This window comes from Callithrix jacchus, chromosome 4 (genome assembly GCF_049354715.1).
Source record: "Callithrix jacchus isolate 240 chromosome 4, calJac240_pri, whole genome shotgun sequence".
Lineage (NCBI taxonomy): Eukaryota > Metazoa > Chordata > Mammalia > Primates > Cebidae > Callithrix > Callithrix jacchus.
In genome coordinates, this window is record NC_133505.1 from 61281813 (window position 1) to 61301587 (window position 19775).

Consider the following 19775-nt stretch of genomic DNA (forward strand, 5'->3'; position numbering starts at 1 on the left):
AAATGGAAAAAGGCCATCCGGTCATTTGACAGATGTATAATATTTGTATCTACCTTTGTTTTTACCTATTTAAAAGCCAGCCCATATGGCAAAGGAAAATGAAAAATCACTATCAGTAGAAAGATAGAGACACAAGAAGGAATCTAACCAGTCATATACTACTCACATGAAAAGCAATTTCTAAAGTAAAATGATCAGTTTTAGTCAAATCAAATTGTCTCAGCAGGTCTATGTGGCAAACTGAGGCACTGTCTTGATCTACCTTTAGCAACAGTCTGCTAGGCTAGTAAGTAGCTTAGATCAGTTTTGGCCTCAGGAAATTATAATCCTGTAAATACTGTAGGATGAAAGAATATAACCTTGTAAGGAGGTCTAGTGGATACTGTGGAACTGACTGAAAATAGAAAATTAGTAGCTATGACACATAGTGTTTTAATGCTCAATTTATCTTTACAAATATTTTATTAAGCTTTAATTACTTGCTAGAATAAAGGAAATCATCTGTGCTAATTGAACTATTTTAAATTAGCACTCAACATTTTAAATGAAACAGATTCGTTCTGAAACTATTTCTTCATTCTCAGTTTGTAAAACTTATTAGCATTCAAGAGTCACATTTATCATTTTATTCTATTATAAGTCCTTAGATTTAACCCTTCCTCCCCAGTTTAAATTTCAAAATCCAATTTTAAGGAGTTCATTGGGAGGAAATTTATCCTTAAAATGACTTAAGCCCTAGAGTCTCCTTTTAAACTAAAAACTTACATTTTTGGCCCCTTTTAAACACGAAGGCACTATAGGTAGCTAAGAATGCAAATAAAATTACACTCATCCGAAGGGTGAAGCTCAATATTAAAACACTGAAGGCGGGCGCGGTCGCTCGTGCCTGTAAATCTCATCACTTTTGGGAGGCCCAGGCAGGCGGATCACGAGGTCAGGAGTTTGAGACCAGCCTGAAATTAGCCGAGAGTGGTGGCGCATGCCTGTAATCCCAGCTACTCAGGAGGCTGAGGCAGGAGAATTGTTTGAACCTGGGAGGCGGAGGTTGCAGTGAGCCGAGATCGCAGAGATCGCGCCACTGCACTCCAGCCTAGGCAACGGAGCATTTGGGACTTCCTTACTGTAGCTGGCACTCTCTCCCCTCCCCCAGCACTTTCACCTCCACTTATCTGCCAAAGATGTACTGCATTTTTAATCTCCAGAATAGAATGGATTCGAAGCTTAAACTCTGTAAACTGGTTAAATGTTTGGAAACCTATTAGTTTCCGTCACCAGTAGAAACTTAAAAAACTCAGTAAATGTTTGCTAAATGAAGGTAATAGGCTATGAAGTCTGTCGGTTTTCACAGAATAGGGAAACCCGTAGATAAAAAGATTTAAACTGTGGAAAAACAAAGTATCATCTGATAAACAAGTACATTCACTTGAGATGAAATCAGGTAGTTTGGGCTTTAAGAGGTGGGGCTGAGGACCAAGTGTAAGTTCCGGTGCTTAAGCCTGAGCGATGGACTACATATCCCAGAGAGCCTCGCGAGCGCTATCTCCACGGCCCTTGGGTTTCAGGGCCATGGAGTCGAAAGCCCTCTCCCCATTGCATTATGGGATGTGTAGTGAGATGTGCTGTGCGTTGGCTCTTCCTTTCCTCCTGCTGGGCACCAAAGAGTGTCTTTTCCTCAGCCTCCAGTTTGTGCTCTCAAAAACTTAAGTCGTTATAACAGCTGTGAATGTTGAGAAGTTTCACTGTTTTCCTGCATTCCTGGCGCCGGACTCTAGCCAGAGTCTCTGAGGACTTTGTAGCGACTGTCCCAAGCGTCCAATTTGATGCTCTTCTGGGCGGCTTGCCTTAGGGGCTAACCCCTAAATTTGGGTTGTAAACATTTTTGAGATAATGTTTGTTCAAGTTCGCTTAAGTGTTCACTCAGCCGAACACACGGGTTGAGCTTGAGGTTCGGCGCTCGGGCAGCCTTAGCCCTGCGCCTGGCGCGCGCACACCGCCTGTCGGCTACCCCTAGCCCACCACGAGGCCGCTGGGGCTGGGGCGCGGGGGGAGCCGGGCAGCGCACAAGGGCAGCGCCGACACTGCGCATGCCCGGCGCGTCGGCGCAGGTTTCCGCTGCTGAGGGGCAGCTCTGCAGCGGCGTCCCGGGTCTACAGGGGGGCGGACGCTCGGGTGCTCGCACAGTCCTCCGCCGCGGCTGACATCAGGCGTCCTTCCACTCCCTGAGTCCTCGGCCGCCGCCGCCACCCCAGCGCGCCCCGATCTGGCCCCCTGCCCCGCGAAGATGGCTGCCGTACGCCGGGCCCGCAGTTACTGCCGCTGCCTGGTGCGCTTCTCCGACCGAGAACTCTGCTAAGCCCCGCTGCGGAGACAGGCAGGAGTAGACAACCGGACACCCAGCACTCCTCCTCCGGGGGCGGTGCAGAGGGGGCGCGGAGAGCCGCCCTCGAGTGCAGCAGGCCGCCCCGCCAGCATGGTAACCTGGCCAGGGGGCTGGAGGGTGGACGCCGCGGGGCGGGAGCGCGGTGTGCAAGGAGGGCCCGGGCCTAGGGCTGGGGGTCGGCAGGGACCGTAGGAGTGGGAGCTGCACGGCTGCCACCCGTTAGAGGGCTCTGGCCTGAGAGAGAGTGAGTCGGAAGGCGGGAGGGTACCAACCCTGGTCTCTCCCTAGGGTTCCTTTCTGCTGAGCCTCCCCAGCCCCCGCTGGGCTCGATGTGACGAGGGGGACCTTTGCAGAACAGTCGGGGAAAATGTTCCTTCTCGGCTCACTGAGTGTATTGAACCAGTCTCGGTCCTCTCGAGGGATTTTATCAGAAGCATTGAGCATAGACTGAGGTGAGCTGTCGCAGCGTCTGAATTTGGGAGGGAGCCCTGGCAAGCGGAGACACTTGTTGATTGCCTTTCTGCTGAAAAGCCGGGCCCACCGACAAGCCCTGCCTGCACCTTGAGAAGCCCTGGGTGTAGGACGCATTTGCCCCACGAGGCGTCAGTTCCCTAGGTAGGATGTTGGCAGGTGGTCCTGGCAGAGTGGGGTTGGAGGGTTCGTCTCCGCGGCGTCGGTGTGGTCCAAAAGTTGCAGAGTTTGACAGCGTAGATTCCAGGGAACTGTGGCGTACTGGAATACGTAGTTTCTGTCCTGTGCCTTTCTTTGGTTTAGAGTAAGTTGTCCATCTGAGAAACTAACCTCTGGCTAGGGCTGAAAGAATCAGGGATGAAATGATTCCAAACGAATTAATTTCTAGTAGACTCAAATGTTTATTGCATAAATGAATGGCTGAATTTATTAAATTAATCTGGAGGATAGAAAAGGCATCAAATTCCCCGATCCTAAACTTTCAGAAGTAGGTCTCTGACTGGGATTAAGCATTTAGCCTTTATAGTTTATTAATCCCACCTGTGTAACAGGAGTAACATGATGAAGACATGGGCTACTCATACACATGAGCTACTTGAGTGAGGGTGATATTTAGGTCAAACTCGATTATGAAAAATAAAAGGAAAACCTCCAGATGGCAGCTGAGGGCCTACTTATTTCAGGTGGTATTCGAGTTGACCAAATATTAGCTCAGCCAGATCCCAGATACAATAGTTTGTTTTTGTGATTATGCTGTCAAAATCAAAGTAAGAATGGTTTAAAACTCCACTGTAACACAGGGGAGAAGAAAGATGCCATCTATATTACACTTCTCCCGTTTCCTTTCCTCATCATTCAGATTTGAGTACTTATTATCAGCCTATAGTGTGAGACTAAGGAACAATACTAGATCTTCAATGTAACCAAACCTGCAAGGTGATTTATGATATACTTTTAATCACGGAATGTCACATATGAAAAGGGACCTCAGTAGATCACCATATCTCTTTACAGATGTCCCATAGACATGACAGCTGAGGCCTAGACAGGCCTTTACTACAAATCAAGCAATGTGTTTGGCCTTATGGTTACAAAGGTAACTGAGATGTGTTCTTGTGCTTGATGCCTTAACTCTAGTGAATGAAACAACCAGCCTCAGTACAAATGTTGTGATAAAAGTAAGCACAAGTATTATGGGAACACAAGAGGCAATCAGAAAGGTTGAAAAATGCTTCTAAGATGAACCCTGAGCTGCATCTTGAAGGATGAATAGAAATAGCTAAGTGAGGAAGAAGGCATTCCAAATAGAGCAAGCAGCATATGCAAGCCAACTGGACAGCAGGAGCTCTTGAAGTCGGTTTAGAATGACTGCTAGGCAGGAGTTAGAAAATTAAACTACAAAGGATAGCCCACAGAACTCAGGTCCCCTCCCATTACCTGTACTTAGAGTTTACAATAATGAAGCAAATAAGTCTGCTTACTCAAATAAGCAGACTCTTATTTGAGAAGAGAGAGAAATACACTTCTCAGTGGGATTTATACATTCTTTCATTACATATTTTCCTACTAGTGGTGTTCTTAGTAGGAAAAGCTCCCAACATAAAGAGACTAAAAAAAAAAATGTATTTGACAATACATTAATCCTTTTCCATTTTTCTGGAAATTGACCTGAGTTCTTGATCTCATTTATTGCTTCACAGATATATGCTTTACAGTGTGCCCAGCATTTTACCATATACTGACTGGTCAACTTGGGCACCTCTGGTTTGAGTCTGCTTGCCAGAGATAAGATGAGAGGCAAGGCTAATTCATGTTCTGTAATATAGTGCAAGTATGTCTGGTGGCTATGTTAAAGACGTATGTTAATATAAACACCCTGAAATAACATACAGCTAAAATTTGCAAAATTGTAAAACTTACCATCTTTGGAACTAGTAAAATTAAATGGGTTTATTATCTAGCTAACCTTTAAGGTCATTTCCCTGATTGCCACATTTCTTTACACTAAGTATTGAGCAAGTTTCATTTGCTGAAGTCTATTAGCTAACAGACTGAACTGAGACAACATGCCATTTTTGCTGTAAGGCAGGATTCAGTTTAATTTAGCAAACGTTTATTCAGAATGAAAGGATAAAATGAAAGACATCTGACTGAGACCTCTATTAAGCCTCAGGTCACACATGGTAATTCCAGTCTAGCTTTATTCCACTGTAGCCAATCCAATATATAAAAATTGGATTTATAGACAGATAAAATAGGAGTTTCTTTATAAAACATTTACTATTAAAAGTCTTTGACTAAGGAGGTTTCCTAGTACATATAAAACATTAATACACAGAAGTCATGTTTGCATAGAACACATTTAATAACATATTAGCTGTATAAAAGAAGTGACATCATTTTATGGACTGTATTCTTTTTTTTTTTTTTTGAGACACGGTCTCACTCTGTCTTCTGGGTTGGAGAGCAGTGGTGCAATCTTGGCTCACTGCAACCTCCATCTCCCAGGCTTAAGCAATCCTCCCACCTCAGCCTCCTGAGTAGCTGGGACTACTGGCATGTACCATCATGCCCTGCAAATTTTTGTAATTTTTGTAGAGACTGGGTCTTGCCATGTTGCCCAGGCTTGTCTCAAACTCCTGAGCTCAAGCAGTCCTCCTGTCTCAGCCTTCCACAGTGTTGAGATTATAGGCATGAGCCACTGTGCCCTACCTGGACTATATGACTATATTCTCTTAAGTGATCCATGAAACAAAAACCATCTGCTACAGCCAGGCATGGCCTCATAAACCTGTAGTCTCAGCTTCTCAAAAGGTGGAGCAGAAGTACCTTTGGAGTCCAGGAGTTTGAGGCCATTCTGGGCTGCATAAGGAGACTCTGTCTCAAGAAAACAAAAACTGTTAGCTGAACTCCATAGGACAACTAAATGTTACGACTTTCTGAAACAAATCTGTGTTTTTAGCCACCCAGCAATACACTTTCAACTAGAGTCCAGTGGATTTGTTTATTCTACAGTATTGAAAAAATTGAAGTATTAAGTTACATCTAATTGGTGTCATTAAACTTACCTGTGAGGAGGATATCTACAGAAAAGCAATGTTGTATTTCATTAACATGAAACATTATAGTATTTTCTGTTTGGGTACTTGTAGAAGTTTATGGACACTAAAATTATTTGGGCTTTTTGTGTTAGACTCTATTACGTTTGGAACATCTGTCATAGCACCTTGTCAACTGCATTCTGGAACATTTCTGCTTCCGATGGAAAATGCAACATGACCTATGAGGCAGTCTTGCAAAAGAAAAAAAAATCTTAGCAGAATCTAATCTGGCCTCTCAAGATCCAGCTACAATTTACAGGAAATAAGAATAATAGGTCAAAGGAACACATTTGTTGACACCTCATAAAATCTAGCTTCTACGGAAAAACGACCCAGTTTCATCCTAAATAAATTACAAGAAAAAAGAGGATTACAAAAGACTGGAGACGTAGCAACCAATTACAATGTGGACCTTATTTGAATCTTGATTTCACAAACTGTGAAATATATGTATTTTACATATGACATCTTGAGAAATATGAATATTGTGATTTGGTATTTGATGCAAGGAATTATTACACTGATAATTATTGAAATTGGATCATGCATACTTGGGGATTAATTATTCCTGTTAAGTATTTTTCTCATAAAAAGTTTAAAAAAAACTTGTAGAACTAAAAGAGAATTCCAAAGATGAACCTATTTTAATTCATTTTTTTCTAAGAAAAAGTGATAATTTTTTTTCTTTTCTTTTCTTTTTTTTTTTTTTTTTTTGAGTCTCTCACCCTGTGCTCAGGCTGGAGTGCAGTGGTGCACTCAGCTCACTGCAACCTCCAGCTTCTGAGTTCAAGTGATTCTCCTTCCTCTGCCTTCTGAGTAGCTGGGATTACAGGGGCCTGCCACCACACCCAGCTAATTTTTGTATATTTAGTATCTTTTGTATATTTAGTGAGTAGTAGAGACGGAGTTTTACTATGTTGGATCAGGCTGGTCTCCAACTCCTCAGGTGATCTGCTGGCCTTGACCTCCCAAGTGCTGGGATTACAGGTGTGAGCCACCATGCCCAGCCATTTTTTTTTTTTTTTTTTTTTTTTTGAGATGGGGTCTCTGTTCATCCAAGCTGGAGTAGAGTGGTACAATCTCGGCTCACTGCAACCTCCATCTCTCAGGCTCAAGCAATCCTCCCACCTCAGCCTCCCACATAGCTGGGACTACAGGCACACACCACCACACCTGGCTGATTTTTTATATTTTTAATAGAGATGGGGTTTCACTATGTTGGCCAGGCTAGTCTTGAACTCTTGACCTCAAGTGATGCTCCTGCCTCAGACTCCCAAAGTGCTGGGGGATTACAGGTGTTAGCCACCGCACCTGGCCAGAAAAAGTGAAAATAATTTTTTTATAGATTATCAGTAGTTATATATATGTTAATGAAGGATTTGGCTTCTTTTACCTAATTAGATTAATTATAAATTATAAATCCTTTATGAATAGTAATAGCCTTGAATTGTTACTTTTTGTAATGCAGTTGGCCCTCTGTACCTGCAGGTTCCACATCCTGGTATTCAACTGTGGATCAAAAATATTTGGGGGGAAAAAAAAGCAATACAACAATAAAAAATAATACAAATTTAAAAACAGTATACTACAAGAACTGTATACATGGCATTTACATTGTATTAGGTATTTTAAGTATCTTAAAGTTGACTTAATGTAAATGCCATGTATACAGTTCTTGTAGTATACTGTTTTTAAATTTGTATTATTTTAAAGTATATGAGAAGATGTGCATAGGTTATATGCAAATATGCCATATAAGGGACTGGAACATCCAGGGATTTTGGTGTCCTGGGGGTTCCTGGAACCAGTCCCCTGTGGGACAACTGTAATTAAATTGATTTTTGGATGGACGGGACTGATGTTAAATTTGGGGGGAAAAATGTTAGGATTCACAGTAATGTGAGTACTGTGGTTTGGAGTAGAGAATATGCTTTTCAGACTCATTTTCCTTTGGGAATTAAAAGTGAGGTCTCAAGGGCACCCTACAGCGTTGCTACTCAAAGTACAACGTTGCTACATAAACTGTTGACAGTGTGGATATTAAATAGCAAGTAGCTGAGTGGGCAATATTGAGTACAGAGGGCGGCTGGTGTGTGTATATTTGTGATGTTATTTGGGTTTTTTCCCCCTCAGGCAGAAGCTGAGGAAGATTGTCATTCTGATCCTCTCAGAGCAGATGAAGATGATGAAGAAAATGAAAGTCTTGCTGAAACAGATCTGCAGGCATGTTTCTTCAATTAGGTCTTTAATTTTTATCCATTGTTTCTCATACATATGCAGAAATTGGTCATAATTATAGGTATTTTTAGGTTATTACTGTTTGCATTGAATTTAACTGTTTCATATTGGTTTACAGAATAATTAAATAATGTGATGGCTTTCTTTGTAAAAAGAAATATCAATAATGGCTGCTTGTAGTTTAACACATGGGTTTTAAATATTCAAACTAAGGTTTAAGCATGACTCAACCCATAATCTTAAAAAGGTTGATGGGTTTGACCACCTAAAACTTTACAACCTGTGTATAACAAAAGGTATCATAAATAAAGTTAAGAGAAATAGCCAGTTTGAAAAACTGTCTATGTGAGCATAGGGTTCATCATCTCATTATATAGAGCATTCATATATTTGGAGGAACAGAGGATAAAAATATAAGAATGCACAGTTAATCAAAAAATAATACTAATGGCTATTAAATATTTGAAGAGATAATTAGCCTCATTGATAATTTAATCAGATTGGTGAATAATGTCCAGGCTGTGAGAACACTCATGCAGTGTACATGAAAATGCAAATTGCTACAACTTTCTGGAGGGCAGGCAGACTGGTGGTATGGATCAAAATGAAAACATGCATTCCCTTGATACAGCAATTCTAATTCCAGGTAATGAACTTTAAGGAAATAGTGGGGAAATAGTAAAGTAAGTAAATATGCAAGTATAAAGATGTTTAATATAGCATTGTTTATCTGGAAAAGCATCATACAACCTAAATATTCATCACGTCTTATTAAGTAATGATGGATCCATGCAGTGAAAACACTACAGCCATTTAAAAGGATGAAGTAAATCTTTATGCATTAAAATAGAAAAAAAGTTGCTGTAACTAGTTAACTGTGTCTCACTGCACTTGTAAGGTTAATATTTATTTGGAACAGATGGTCTCGTAGACGCATGGAATGCTGCTAAAGATTCTTTAGGTCAGAGAGATATGTAACTTGTTGGAAGCATAGCAACAAAGCTGTGTACAGAATATAGAGAAAAATTATTTTTAAAACATTCTAGATAACGGCTTTTTTAAAAAAAAAAGGAAATCCGGAACAACATAGGCAGCCCCGTTAGCAGTGGCTGTGTTTGGGCAGAACGTGTAACCCAGCTTGGGTTCCCCAGGAAGCAGACTAGGTAAAGATTGCCGTGCAGCAAGTTTATTAAGGAGTACTTTTGGGATCAACACCTATGGAAGGAAGAGAGGGAAATGAGTGGGCAGGGAGAAGACCAGCTGCAATGCAGTCTTAATGGACTGCTTAGCCATCCTCGAGGGAGTACTGAAGAGGCGATACCCTTTCACAGCTGACCTGAATGGCAGACAGAGAGCCAAGCCTTTATTAGCCATTGATCAGTCATCAGGTGGGGATTGAGAAGACAGTGTTTTTGCTGAGGCAGTACCCAAAAGGGCTGACAGCTCAAGCTGTTTTTCAGCTAGAACTCCCAGCAATTTGAGTAATAAGTTCTTTATTTCTGAAAGTGAATCTGGGCAACACACCAGAGTCTGCCTTATAGGGGGACTTCACTTTTTATATGCTTAAAATTTTTTTTTTTTTGAGATGGGGTCTCGCTGTGTTGCCTAGGCTCAAGTGCAGTGACGCGATCTCAGCTCACTGTCAACCTCTGCCACCCAGGTTCAAGCAATTCTCATGCCTCAGCCTACGGAGTAGCTGGGGTTACAGGCCACCATGCCCAACAATTTTTTTTTTTTTTTTTGTATTTTTAGTAGAGATGGCGTTTTGCCATGTTGGCCAGGCTCTCAACCTCAGGTGATCTGGCTTCCTCAGCCTCCTGAGGTGCTGGGATTACAGGCATGAACCACTGCACCCAGCCTCAAAGTTGCACATTTAAATTTTTAAAATAAATATTTGAAAGATATTTTCTTTCTTAAATACAGAATGTTAATTAAGAGAAAGATTTTGGGCTTACCTACAGAATTTTTGGTAACACTCTTAATGTCTACTAGATGCTATAGTCATTAAAAAATTATTGGAAGCTGGCTGGGCGCGGTGCACACCTGTAATCCCAGCTACTCGGGAGGCTGAATCAGGAGAATTGCTTGAATCCAGGAGGCAGAGGTTGCGGTGAGCCAAGATTGTGCCATTGCACTCCAGCCTGGGCAGTAAGAGCAAAACTGCATCTCAACAAAAAAAAAAAAAAAAAAAGAAGCTTATAACTTCAGTCTTTAAGTGATGGCTTATATTTTCAATTCTAATTAAAATTTGGTTCTCCAGTACCATTCAGCTTTTGCTGTAATGACAGATGTATTTTATGCAAGTTTTCTTGATTCTTTATGTTTTGAGTAGAAAATTATTTTAAACGATTACATGTATTTAATGGATATTTAGTAACAGCTGTTTCTGGACTTAGAATAATAAGTATATACATGAAAGTAGATGTTGGACGTACTGATACATTGTTCCAGAATTGAGATATCCTTCCTTGGTGAGTCCTACTGTGCTCTTCTCCCCTTAGGCACAACTCCAGATGTTCCGAGCTCAGTGGATGTTTGAACTTGCTCCAGGTGTAAGCTCTAGCAATTTGGAAAATCGAGCTTGCAGAGCAACAAGAGGCTCTCTCCAGAAAACAGCAGCAGATACCAAAGGAAAACAAGAACAGGCAAAAGAAGAAAAGTTAAGTATTATAGATGTAACAAATTACCTTTTGTTTTAGTTTTGACACATGGAAATTTTCACTGACACAGTAAGTAGTCATTGTAACCAGTCTGTCAGGACATAAGCACATGACATGTGAAATAAAAATTTTGGGCCGGGTGCGGTGGCTCACACCTATAATCCCAGCACTTTGGGAGGCCGAAGTGGGTGGATCATAAGGTCAAGACATCGAGACCATCCTGGTCAACATGGTGAAACCCTGTCTCTACTAAAAATACAAAAATTAGACGGGCATGGTGGTGCGAGCCTGTAGTCCCAGCTACTCGGGAGGCTGAGGCAGGAGAATTGCTTGAACCCAGGAGGCAGAGGTTGCGGTAAGCCGAGATCGTGCCAAGATCGTGTAGATTACATTACAGCCTGGGTAACAAGAGTGAAACTCCGACTCAAAAAAAAAAATTTTTGACTAGTATACTGGTTTATATATTTCTCACAATTTCTTCTAGATACTTTGGATGGTACCACCACTCCTGAATGGCTTTTTTTCTCTGTAGGTAAACTATCTTCACTGAGCTGTCTTTTGTTAATTTATAGACCTCTGGGATTCATGTGGTCTCTGAACGATTGATGTCTCTGAATTTATTAACAGAGCCAAAAAGAAAAAAAAAAGATTGCTCACATGTTAACTTCTTTCCAGAGGTCTTAATTTCATGCAGTATTTTGTTATATTTTGAGTTGATCAGCTTACAAAAATGTATTAATCATTTCCTTATTCTGGAAAATTTTGAAATATTTTCACACTGAAAATGCTTTGAATGCTGTCTAACATTCACATTTCTTCTGGTACTTACACAGAGTAGGCACAGCATACCATTTCATTTTTTATTTTCTTTTTTCATAGAGGCTGCCATCTTTTTACCATCAGATCCAAGTTTGTGTTTTCAATTAGTCATTAAATAATTGGCATTACTCTGATAACTTAAATCTTCTATCTCCTATTTTTTATTTTTAAGTAATTATAGGTCCACAGGTTCAGGGAAGTCCTGTTCACCCTTCATCTAGCCTCCTCTGATGGTAACAACTTGCATAACCATAGTACAGTATCAAAAACAAGGAAATAAGTAGGCATTCAGACAATCCAGAGAGTTTATTTGGATTTCCTGGGTTTACAAGCACTTGTCTGTGTGTATGTGTATAAATAGTTGTGTGCAGTTTTATTACAAGGTAGTTTCATGCCACCGCCACCACAATCAAGATATGGAACTGTTTTATAGTCATATACTCCCTTTCTCTAGCTATTCTTAACCACTGGCAATCACTAATCTGTTCTCTATTTTGTAATTTTGATATTCCAAGAATGTTGTATAAGTGGCATAATACAGTATGTAACCTTTAGAGACTGGCTTTATTCACTAAGTGTAATTCCCTCAAGATCAGTCCATGTTGTTATGTATCAGTAATTTGTTCCTTTTTATTGCAGAATAGTACTGCATTGTATGGATATACCCCAGTTTGTTTAACCATTTATTGGTTAAAGGACATTTGTGTTGTTTCCAGTGTTTGGCTATTATGAATGGAACTATGGAAATATGTGTGCAGGTTTTTGCATGAATATAATTTTCATTTTATTGGGATGAAACCCCAAGAGTACAGTTGCTAAGTTCTATAGTAAGTGTGTGTTTTGCTTTTAAAAGAAACTGCCAAAGTGTTTTCTAGAGTATCTTTTAAGTTCCCACCAGCAATGTATGAGTGATCCAGTTCATCCTCATCAGCATTTGGTCTTGCTACTTTTTATTATTTATTTATTTAAAGACAGAGTCTTGCTTTGTCGCCCAGGCTGGAGTGCAGTGGCATGATCTCAGCTCACTGCAACCTCTGCCTCCTGGGTACAAGTGATTCTCCGGCCTCAGCCTCTTGAGTAGCTGGGATTACATGCCAATTTTTGTATTTTTAGTGGAGACGGGGTTTCACCATGTTGGTCAGGCTGGTCTTGAACTCCTGACCTCAAGCAGTCCACCCACCTCAGCCTCCCAAAGTGCTGGGGTTACAGGCGTGAGCCACTGCACCTGGCCTTTAATTTTATTAATAGCCATTAATATAGATATATAGTGGTATCTCATTGTTAACTATAATTTGCATTTCCTTAATGGCTTATGATGTTGAACATCTTTTCATGTGCTTATTAATTATCTATTAATATATATTCTCCTCTGAAACACTTGTTGATATCTTTTCTAATTGGAGTGTGTGTGTGTGTGTGTGTACATTTTTTCTTTTTTGAGACAGTGTCACTCTGTCACCCAGGCTAAAGTGCAGTGGCATGATCTTGGCTCACTGCAACTTCTGCCTCCCAAGTGATTCTCCTGGCTCAGCCTTCAGAGTAGCTGGGACTACAGGCGTGCACCACCACAACTGGCTAATTTTTGTATTTTTAGTAGGGATGGGTTTTACCTTATTGACCAGGCTGGTCTCAAACTCCTGGCCTGAAGTGATCTCCTGACCTGAGCCTCCCAAAGTGCTGGGATTATATGTGTAAGCCACCATGCCCAGCTGGATTGCTAATATTTTTAATGTTGTATTTCGGAAGTTCTTTTTGTATTCTAGATACAAGTCTTTTATTGAATATGTGGCTTGTAAATATTTTCATCCTCTTAACAGGGCATTTCACAGAGCAAAAATTTTTTATTTTGATGAGATCCCACTTACCCATTTTTTTTTTTTTTTTTTTTTTTTAATGAACGGTGCTTTTGGTGTCAAATATAAGAACTCTTTGCGAGAAAATCTACCCAGGCTGCCTTAGCACGATGTACCGAGCACTCCGGCTCCTCGCGCGCTCGCGTCGCCTCTCACGGGCTCCTGCCTCAGCCCCAGCGTCGGCTTCCGGCTTGGGTGGCGTGGCCGTGCCCTCGTTTTGGCCCCCGAACGCGGCTCGAATGGCAAGCCAGAATTCCTTCCGGGTAGAATATGATACGTTTGGTGAGCTAAAAGTGCCAAATGATAAGTACTATGGTGCCCAGACCGTGAGATCTACGATGAACTTTAAGATCGGAGGTGTGACAGAACGCATGCCAACCCCAGTTATTAAAGCTTTTGGCATCTTGAAGCGAGCGGCTGCTGAAGTAAACCAGGATTATGGTCTTGATCCAAAGATTGCCAATGCAATAATGAAGGCAGCAGATGAGGTAGCTGAAGGTAAATTAAATGATCATTTTCCTCTCGTGGTATGGCAGACTGGATCAGGAACTCAGACAAATATGAATGTAAATGAAGTCATTAGCAATAGAGCAATTGAAATGTTAGGAGGTGAACTTGGCAGCAAGACACCTGTGCATCCCAATGATCATGTTAATAAAAGCCAGAGCTCAAATGATACTTTTCCCACAGCAATGCACATTGCTGCTGCAACAGAAGTTCATGAAGTACTGTTACCAGGACTACAGAAACTGCACATGCTCTTGATGCCAAATCCAAAGAGTTTGCACAGATCATTAAAATTGGGCGCACTCACACTCAGGACGCTGTTCCACTGACTCTTGGGCAGGAATTTAGTGGTTATGTTCAACAAGTGAAATATGCAACGTCAAGAATAAAAGCTGCCATGCCAAGAATCTATGAGCTCGCAGCTGGAGGCACTGCTGTTGGTACAGGTTTAAATACTAGAATTGGCTTTGCAGAAAAGGTTGCTGCAAAAGTGGCTGCACTTACGGGCTTGCCTTTTGTCACTGCTCCAAATAAATTTGAAGCTCTGGCTGCTCATGACGCTCTGGTTGAGCTCAGTGGAGCCATGAACACTACTGCCTGCAGTCTGATGAAGATAGCAAATGATATTCGTTTTCTGGGTTCTGGTCCTCAGTCAGGTCTGGGAGAACTGATCTTGCCTGAAAATGAACCAGGAAGCAGTATCATGCCAGGCAAGGTGAACCCTACTCAGTGTGAAGCAATGACCATGGTTGCAGCCCAAGTCATGGGGAATCACGTTGCTGTAACTGTCGGAGGCAGCAATGGACATTTTGAGTTGAATGTTTTCAAGCCAATGATGATTAAAAATGTGTTACACTCAGCCCGGCTGCTGGGGGATGCTTCAGTTTCCTTTACAGAAAACTGTGTGGTGGGAATCCAGGCCAATACAGAAAGGATCAACAAGCTGATGAATGAGTCTCTAATGTTGGTGACAGCTCTCAATCCTCACATAGGTTATGACAAGGCAGCAAAGATTGCTAAGACAGCACACAAAAATGGATCCACCTTAAAGGAAACCGCTATTGAACTTGGCTATCTCACAGCAGAGCAGTTTGACGAATGGGTAAAACCTAAGGACATGCTGGGTCCAAAGTGATTTAAATAAATTTATAATGAAAATAAACATGTATAAAATTTAAAAAAAAAAAAAACTCTTTGCTTTGTTTTCTTTTCTTCTAAAAGTTTTATGAGTTTTACATTTAAGTCCATGATTCATTCAAGTTAATATTTATGTAAAGTATGAGGTTTAGATCAAGGTTCGTTATTTTGCCTATGACCAATTATTTCGCACAATTTATTTAAAAGGCCCTTCTGCCATCCATACTAATTTTTAATGTAGGTTTTCAAAACTTTTTACTTTATATTTTTATAGGCTCGAGAACTCTTCCTAAAAGCAGTAGAAGAAGAACAAAATGGAGCTCTCTATGAAGGTAAAAATTTAGAGCACAGGATCATATCATCATAACATTTCTGAATAACAACTCTGTTATTAACCATGTATTTTTAAATTATAACATATTTGGTATAGAATATCAGTTTTCTTAATACATTCTTCCTTCAGAGTTCATTGGAAATTGGTTCCGGGACCCTTTGCAAATACCAAAATGCTTAAGTCCCTTATATAAATGGTGTAATATTTACATATAACTGATGTAAATAGTTGTTATACTGTATTGTTTTTTAAAATTTGTATTTATTTTAAATATTTTTTATCTGCAGTTGATTGAATCAGAGAATGTGAAACCTATGCATATAGAAGGCCAACTGTATTTGAAATTGTTTTTTAAAAAATAAAAAATAGAAATTGTTTTTCTATATAACCTGTCTTTTTGCAAAATAATATTGCTGGGAAACATCATCATATTGGTAGGATGAGCAAAATAACACTTTTTTTACATTTAGCTTTAGTTATTCTTCATTAATAAAGTATTTAAAAATTGTTCATTTTAAAATATGCTCTTTTTATAGGTGAAAATTACTTCAGATGATGGGAATATAAAGAATTGAGGAAAAAATACGTATTTTCCTTTCTAAATCATAATTTACATATTACCAACAAAAATATGTGGTAATATGTGTGTCAGCTTTGTGAATTTTATTAACCCAATAGAAATGTGTAAATAAACTGATAGGACTATTTACCATATTAAGTTTGTAATTACACTTTAATTTTGTGATAGTAAAGATAATAGGAAAAATCTTTGTGCTTGAATCATTTGAGAATGCCTCAAAAATAACATCATTCAGAGTTACTGCATTTATGTGCAAGTTTCTTCTAGTGATATTTTTCTTTAGATTTTAGAAAGGCCCAATTGGTGAAGTCCCTGTGCACCCTTCATTGGTTTGTGAAATTCGCATCTCCACTTAGTGTATGGTAATTCATCCAGAATAATAGAATATGACAGAAATATGTTGAATCATAAACCTCTTCAGAGGAAAAAACTAGCCTCTGCAACACCAAGTTCTACTGGTATATGTCTGTGGGGAGAGTTATTGAATATCATAGCTCTAAACTACCAGACTAGTAGATTTGTAAAAAAAAAAAAAGTCTTGACGGTTACTTAGCTAAATAAGAGGCAGTGGGCTAAAGGAAGTTAAATTTAAAGGATAATTAAAAAAAAAACTATTCTTTATTCTGCCCAGTAGGAAGCATTTAATTTTCCTCAACTCTGTGTCTTAGAAAAGTTTGCTTAGAAACTTGCCAAACTTTGCTTAGAAAGTTGCTGGCCAGGCATGGTAGCTCATGCCTCTAATCTCAGCACTTTGGCAGGCTGAGATGGGAGGATTGCTTGAACCCAGGAGTTAAAATCAGCTTGGGCAACATTGCAAGATGTTGTCTCTACGAAAAATTTAAAAATTAGCCAAGTGTGCTGGCTGGCGCATTCCAATAGCCACGGCTACTCAGGAGTCTGAGGTGGGAGAATTGCTTGAGCCTGGGAGGTGGGGTCTGCAGTGAGCCGAGATCGTGCCAGCTGCACTCCAGCCTGGGCAACAGAGAGACCCTATCTTAAAAAAAGAGAGAGAGAGAGAGAGAGAGAGAGAGAGAAGTATTTTTGTTGGCTATAGCAACTGTATCTTCAGAGCCCAAAGAAAGACAGCTGTTTAAAAATCATGATATATGAGAGGGTGAGGAAAAAGATGGGCTAATATATGAGTAAAATACAACATCTTAAGTTTAGGGAAAAGGTTCTTTCTGAGCAGTAAGGTTTGGAAATAATTTTTTGTCACTGAACTACTGTTGCATATAGAAAAACAGAACTTGGCTGTTTGTGAAGAAAGTTACCAAATTAAACCATAGTTAAGGGTAATCAAAGGAAATGACAAAAATGTGTGGTCATAGCTAATTTAGCTTTATTTCTTCTTTTAGCCATCAAGTTTTATCGTAGGGCTATGCAACTTGTACCTGATATAGAGTTCAAGATTACTTATACCCGGTCTCCAGATGGTGATGGCGTTGGAAACAGCTAGTGCGTATATAATTTGATAGACAGTAATGCATAGAGTTTGTTAAGTTAAGCATCTTTGCCCTGTTGACTCTTAACATAAGAAGATGGTGCTAATTCTGTTAAGCTCTATATTCTTTAGTATATCTTTGTTTATAAAGTTGCAGAAATTTTTTAATTAGGGAAATAGAAAGGTTAACATAGAAATGCACCTTTTAAACAGATACAAAAATAATAAAGTGAAAACGGTTTTAAAAAGCAGTAGTTACTGAAAGGAGTAAATTAAAGAACACATTTCAACTTTCTGAAACCTGTTTGAAGTAGAAAGTTTTAAAATGTAATTAGGCTAAAGTTTGCAAAATATTAATGATGGTTAAAATTGAGTGATGGGTACATGGGATTTTCTTACACTAGTTTCTTTTGTATACATTTGAAATTTTACATTTTAAAAAAGGCTTCTAATTTTATGAGGAAAATGCTGAACTGTAAAATACATTATTTTCTTAATGTTTGTTAGTAGAACATTAAAACTCTTTAACATTCATTTAAAAGCACAGGTGCAGAATATATTCCTAAAAGAAATCATGTTTCATTGTGTGGTTGCCACTTGTATCAAATCATGAATTTGCATTAGTTTTATATGGATAAATATCAAGAAATATTTTTTAAGACGATACTTTTGAAGCTGTTTGTAAGACAATTATAAAATTGTTTTAGCTTAATTCCAATATCTCCCAAAACTCAATTTGCTGATATTAGAAGGGAAGGGGGTCTGTACCCATGAGAGAATGTCAGGTTAAAAATAGACAATACAGAGGAAAAAAGGAGTTTGATAATGAAATATCATATTAGCTATTATATTAATATGTTCCCTCTTTCATGAAATAATTGTCACCTTTATTGATAACATATGCTTATTGCCAATGTTTTAAACTGCATATGGTATTAACACGTAAGCTTTGGATAAGTCATATTAAAAACATCCCAACAAGGTCAATATTAATTGCTTGTTTAAATTTTCAGCTAATAATATTGTTCACCAGATTAGAGTTAACACTGTAAGGTAGTTCATACTTAAAATGAATCATTTGGGCTTTTTCTAAATCTTCTTTAAATTTGGGTAATTTAGATTCAGCTCTTAGCCAGTTTTATAAATACGTGCCAGATGCTGTTAAAAAAGATTATATTAAAATATTAAAGAGGCATTTATTTTCATTCCCATTTTTTAAATACAAACCCAGATGCTATGAAAGTTCTTTAAGGATACAATCTATTTTTTTTTTTTAATAAGTTCTGATAAGCCCTAAAAGTTTGCCTTTTTTTCTTTCTTTCCTGTAACATGTTTGTAGAATAGCCATTGAGTCCAGCTTCAACCACACTTAAATTTTGTTGTATTATAAAATGCCCTTCCTGGTTTTTCATTTCTTTTTCTTTTTTTTAATTAAGTCTGCATCACTTGAAACTTCCTGGTTTTCTAACTTCATTATCCATGCCTTTTTGTAAGTCTGACTATCTTTAAGGTTTACTTCAGTAAAAATAGAAAGCTCAGACTTTTTTTTTTTAATCACCCTTAACTACACATTTGTGTATATTGGTAGATGATTTGTGCACCCTAAGATGTTTTCAAATTAGGTATTTTCCTCTCTAAAGGTAGGCTGATGAGGCAAATCTCTTAGAAAACCCTTGTTAAGTAAGTACCTAAAATGACATCTGTAGATTTGGTTTTTATCCAGTTAGAATAAGGTTAAAGAACTTACTACATTAAGATTTTTGAAATCATTTGAAAGTTTTCACTAACACATAAAATCTCTACTTTATAATAAAATTAATTAGTTAAGTCTCAATACCTATATTCAAAAATTCTAATTCTTTCTAGATAATTACTGAAGCTTTTTTTCTTTGAAAAACTTGGTACAGTATTCCTTTGTAAGGCAGGATACATTGATCACATTTAAAAATGTGTATCACATGTTGAATAAGTTTTAGGTGGCTTTTTGTAAAGCAAATTTGAAAATGGTATGAAAAATCAGTTTCTAAACTATACAGTTGTAGACTGAGGCACTTACTTTATTCACCTCCCTTTTTTCAGCATTGAAGATAATGATGATGATAGCAAAATGGCAGATCTCTTGTCCTACTTTCAGCAGCAACTCACATTTCAGGAGTCTGTGCTCAAACTGTGTCAGCCTGAGCTTGAGAGCAGTCAGACTCATGTATCAGGTTTGAATACTTGTTTTTTATAACTCAGTGAGAAATAGCTTAAC

General features: G+C 38.9%; 2 protein-coding genes and 1 pseudogene across 3 annotated transcripts in view; all 3 read left to right on the top strand.

Annotated features, from left to right (window-relative positions):
• The window catches only part of FBXO9 (F-box protein 9), a 49267-nt gene that overhangs the window by 1013 nt on the left and 28479 nt on the right, over positions 1-19775 (top strand). Inside the window, exons 1-6 of one of the 2 annotated variants that reach the window (XM_054254100.2) lie at positions 2091-2473; positions 8086-8175; positions 10692-10848; positions 15439-15498; positions 17436-17535; positions 19601-19731. In XM_054254100.2, the coding sequence (XP_054110075.1) occupies positions 2471-2473; positions 8086-8175; positions 10692-10848; positions 15439-15498; positions 17436-17535; positions 19601-19731 (541 nt within the window). In that variant the 5' untranslated portion in view covers positions 2091-2470. Of the gene's footprint in view, positions 1-2090; positions 2474-8085; positions 8176-10691; positions 10849-15438; positions 15499-17435; positions 17536-19600; positions 19732-19775 lie in introns of those variants that run through there. The other variant, XM_078369380.1, reaches the window with a different exon arrangement.
• Positions 2091-2353, top strand: LOC128931777 (uncharacterized). The gene has a single exon (XM_078369386.1). The coding sequence runs from the start codon at positions 2282-2284 to the stop codon at positions 2351-2353; it is 72 nt and encodes a 23-aa protein (XP_078225512.1). The 5' UTR covers positions 2091-2281.
• On the top strand, positions 13604-15219 carry LOC100402453 (fumarate hydratase, mitochondrial pseudogene; annotated as a pseudogene).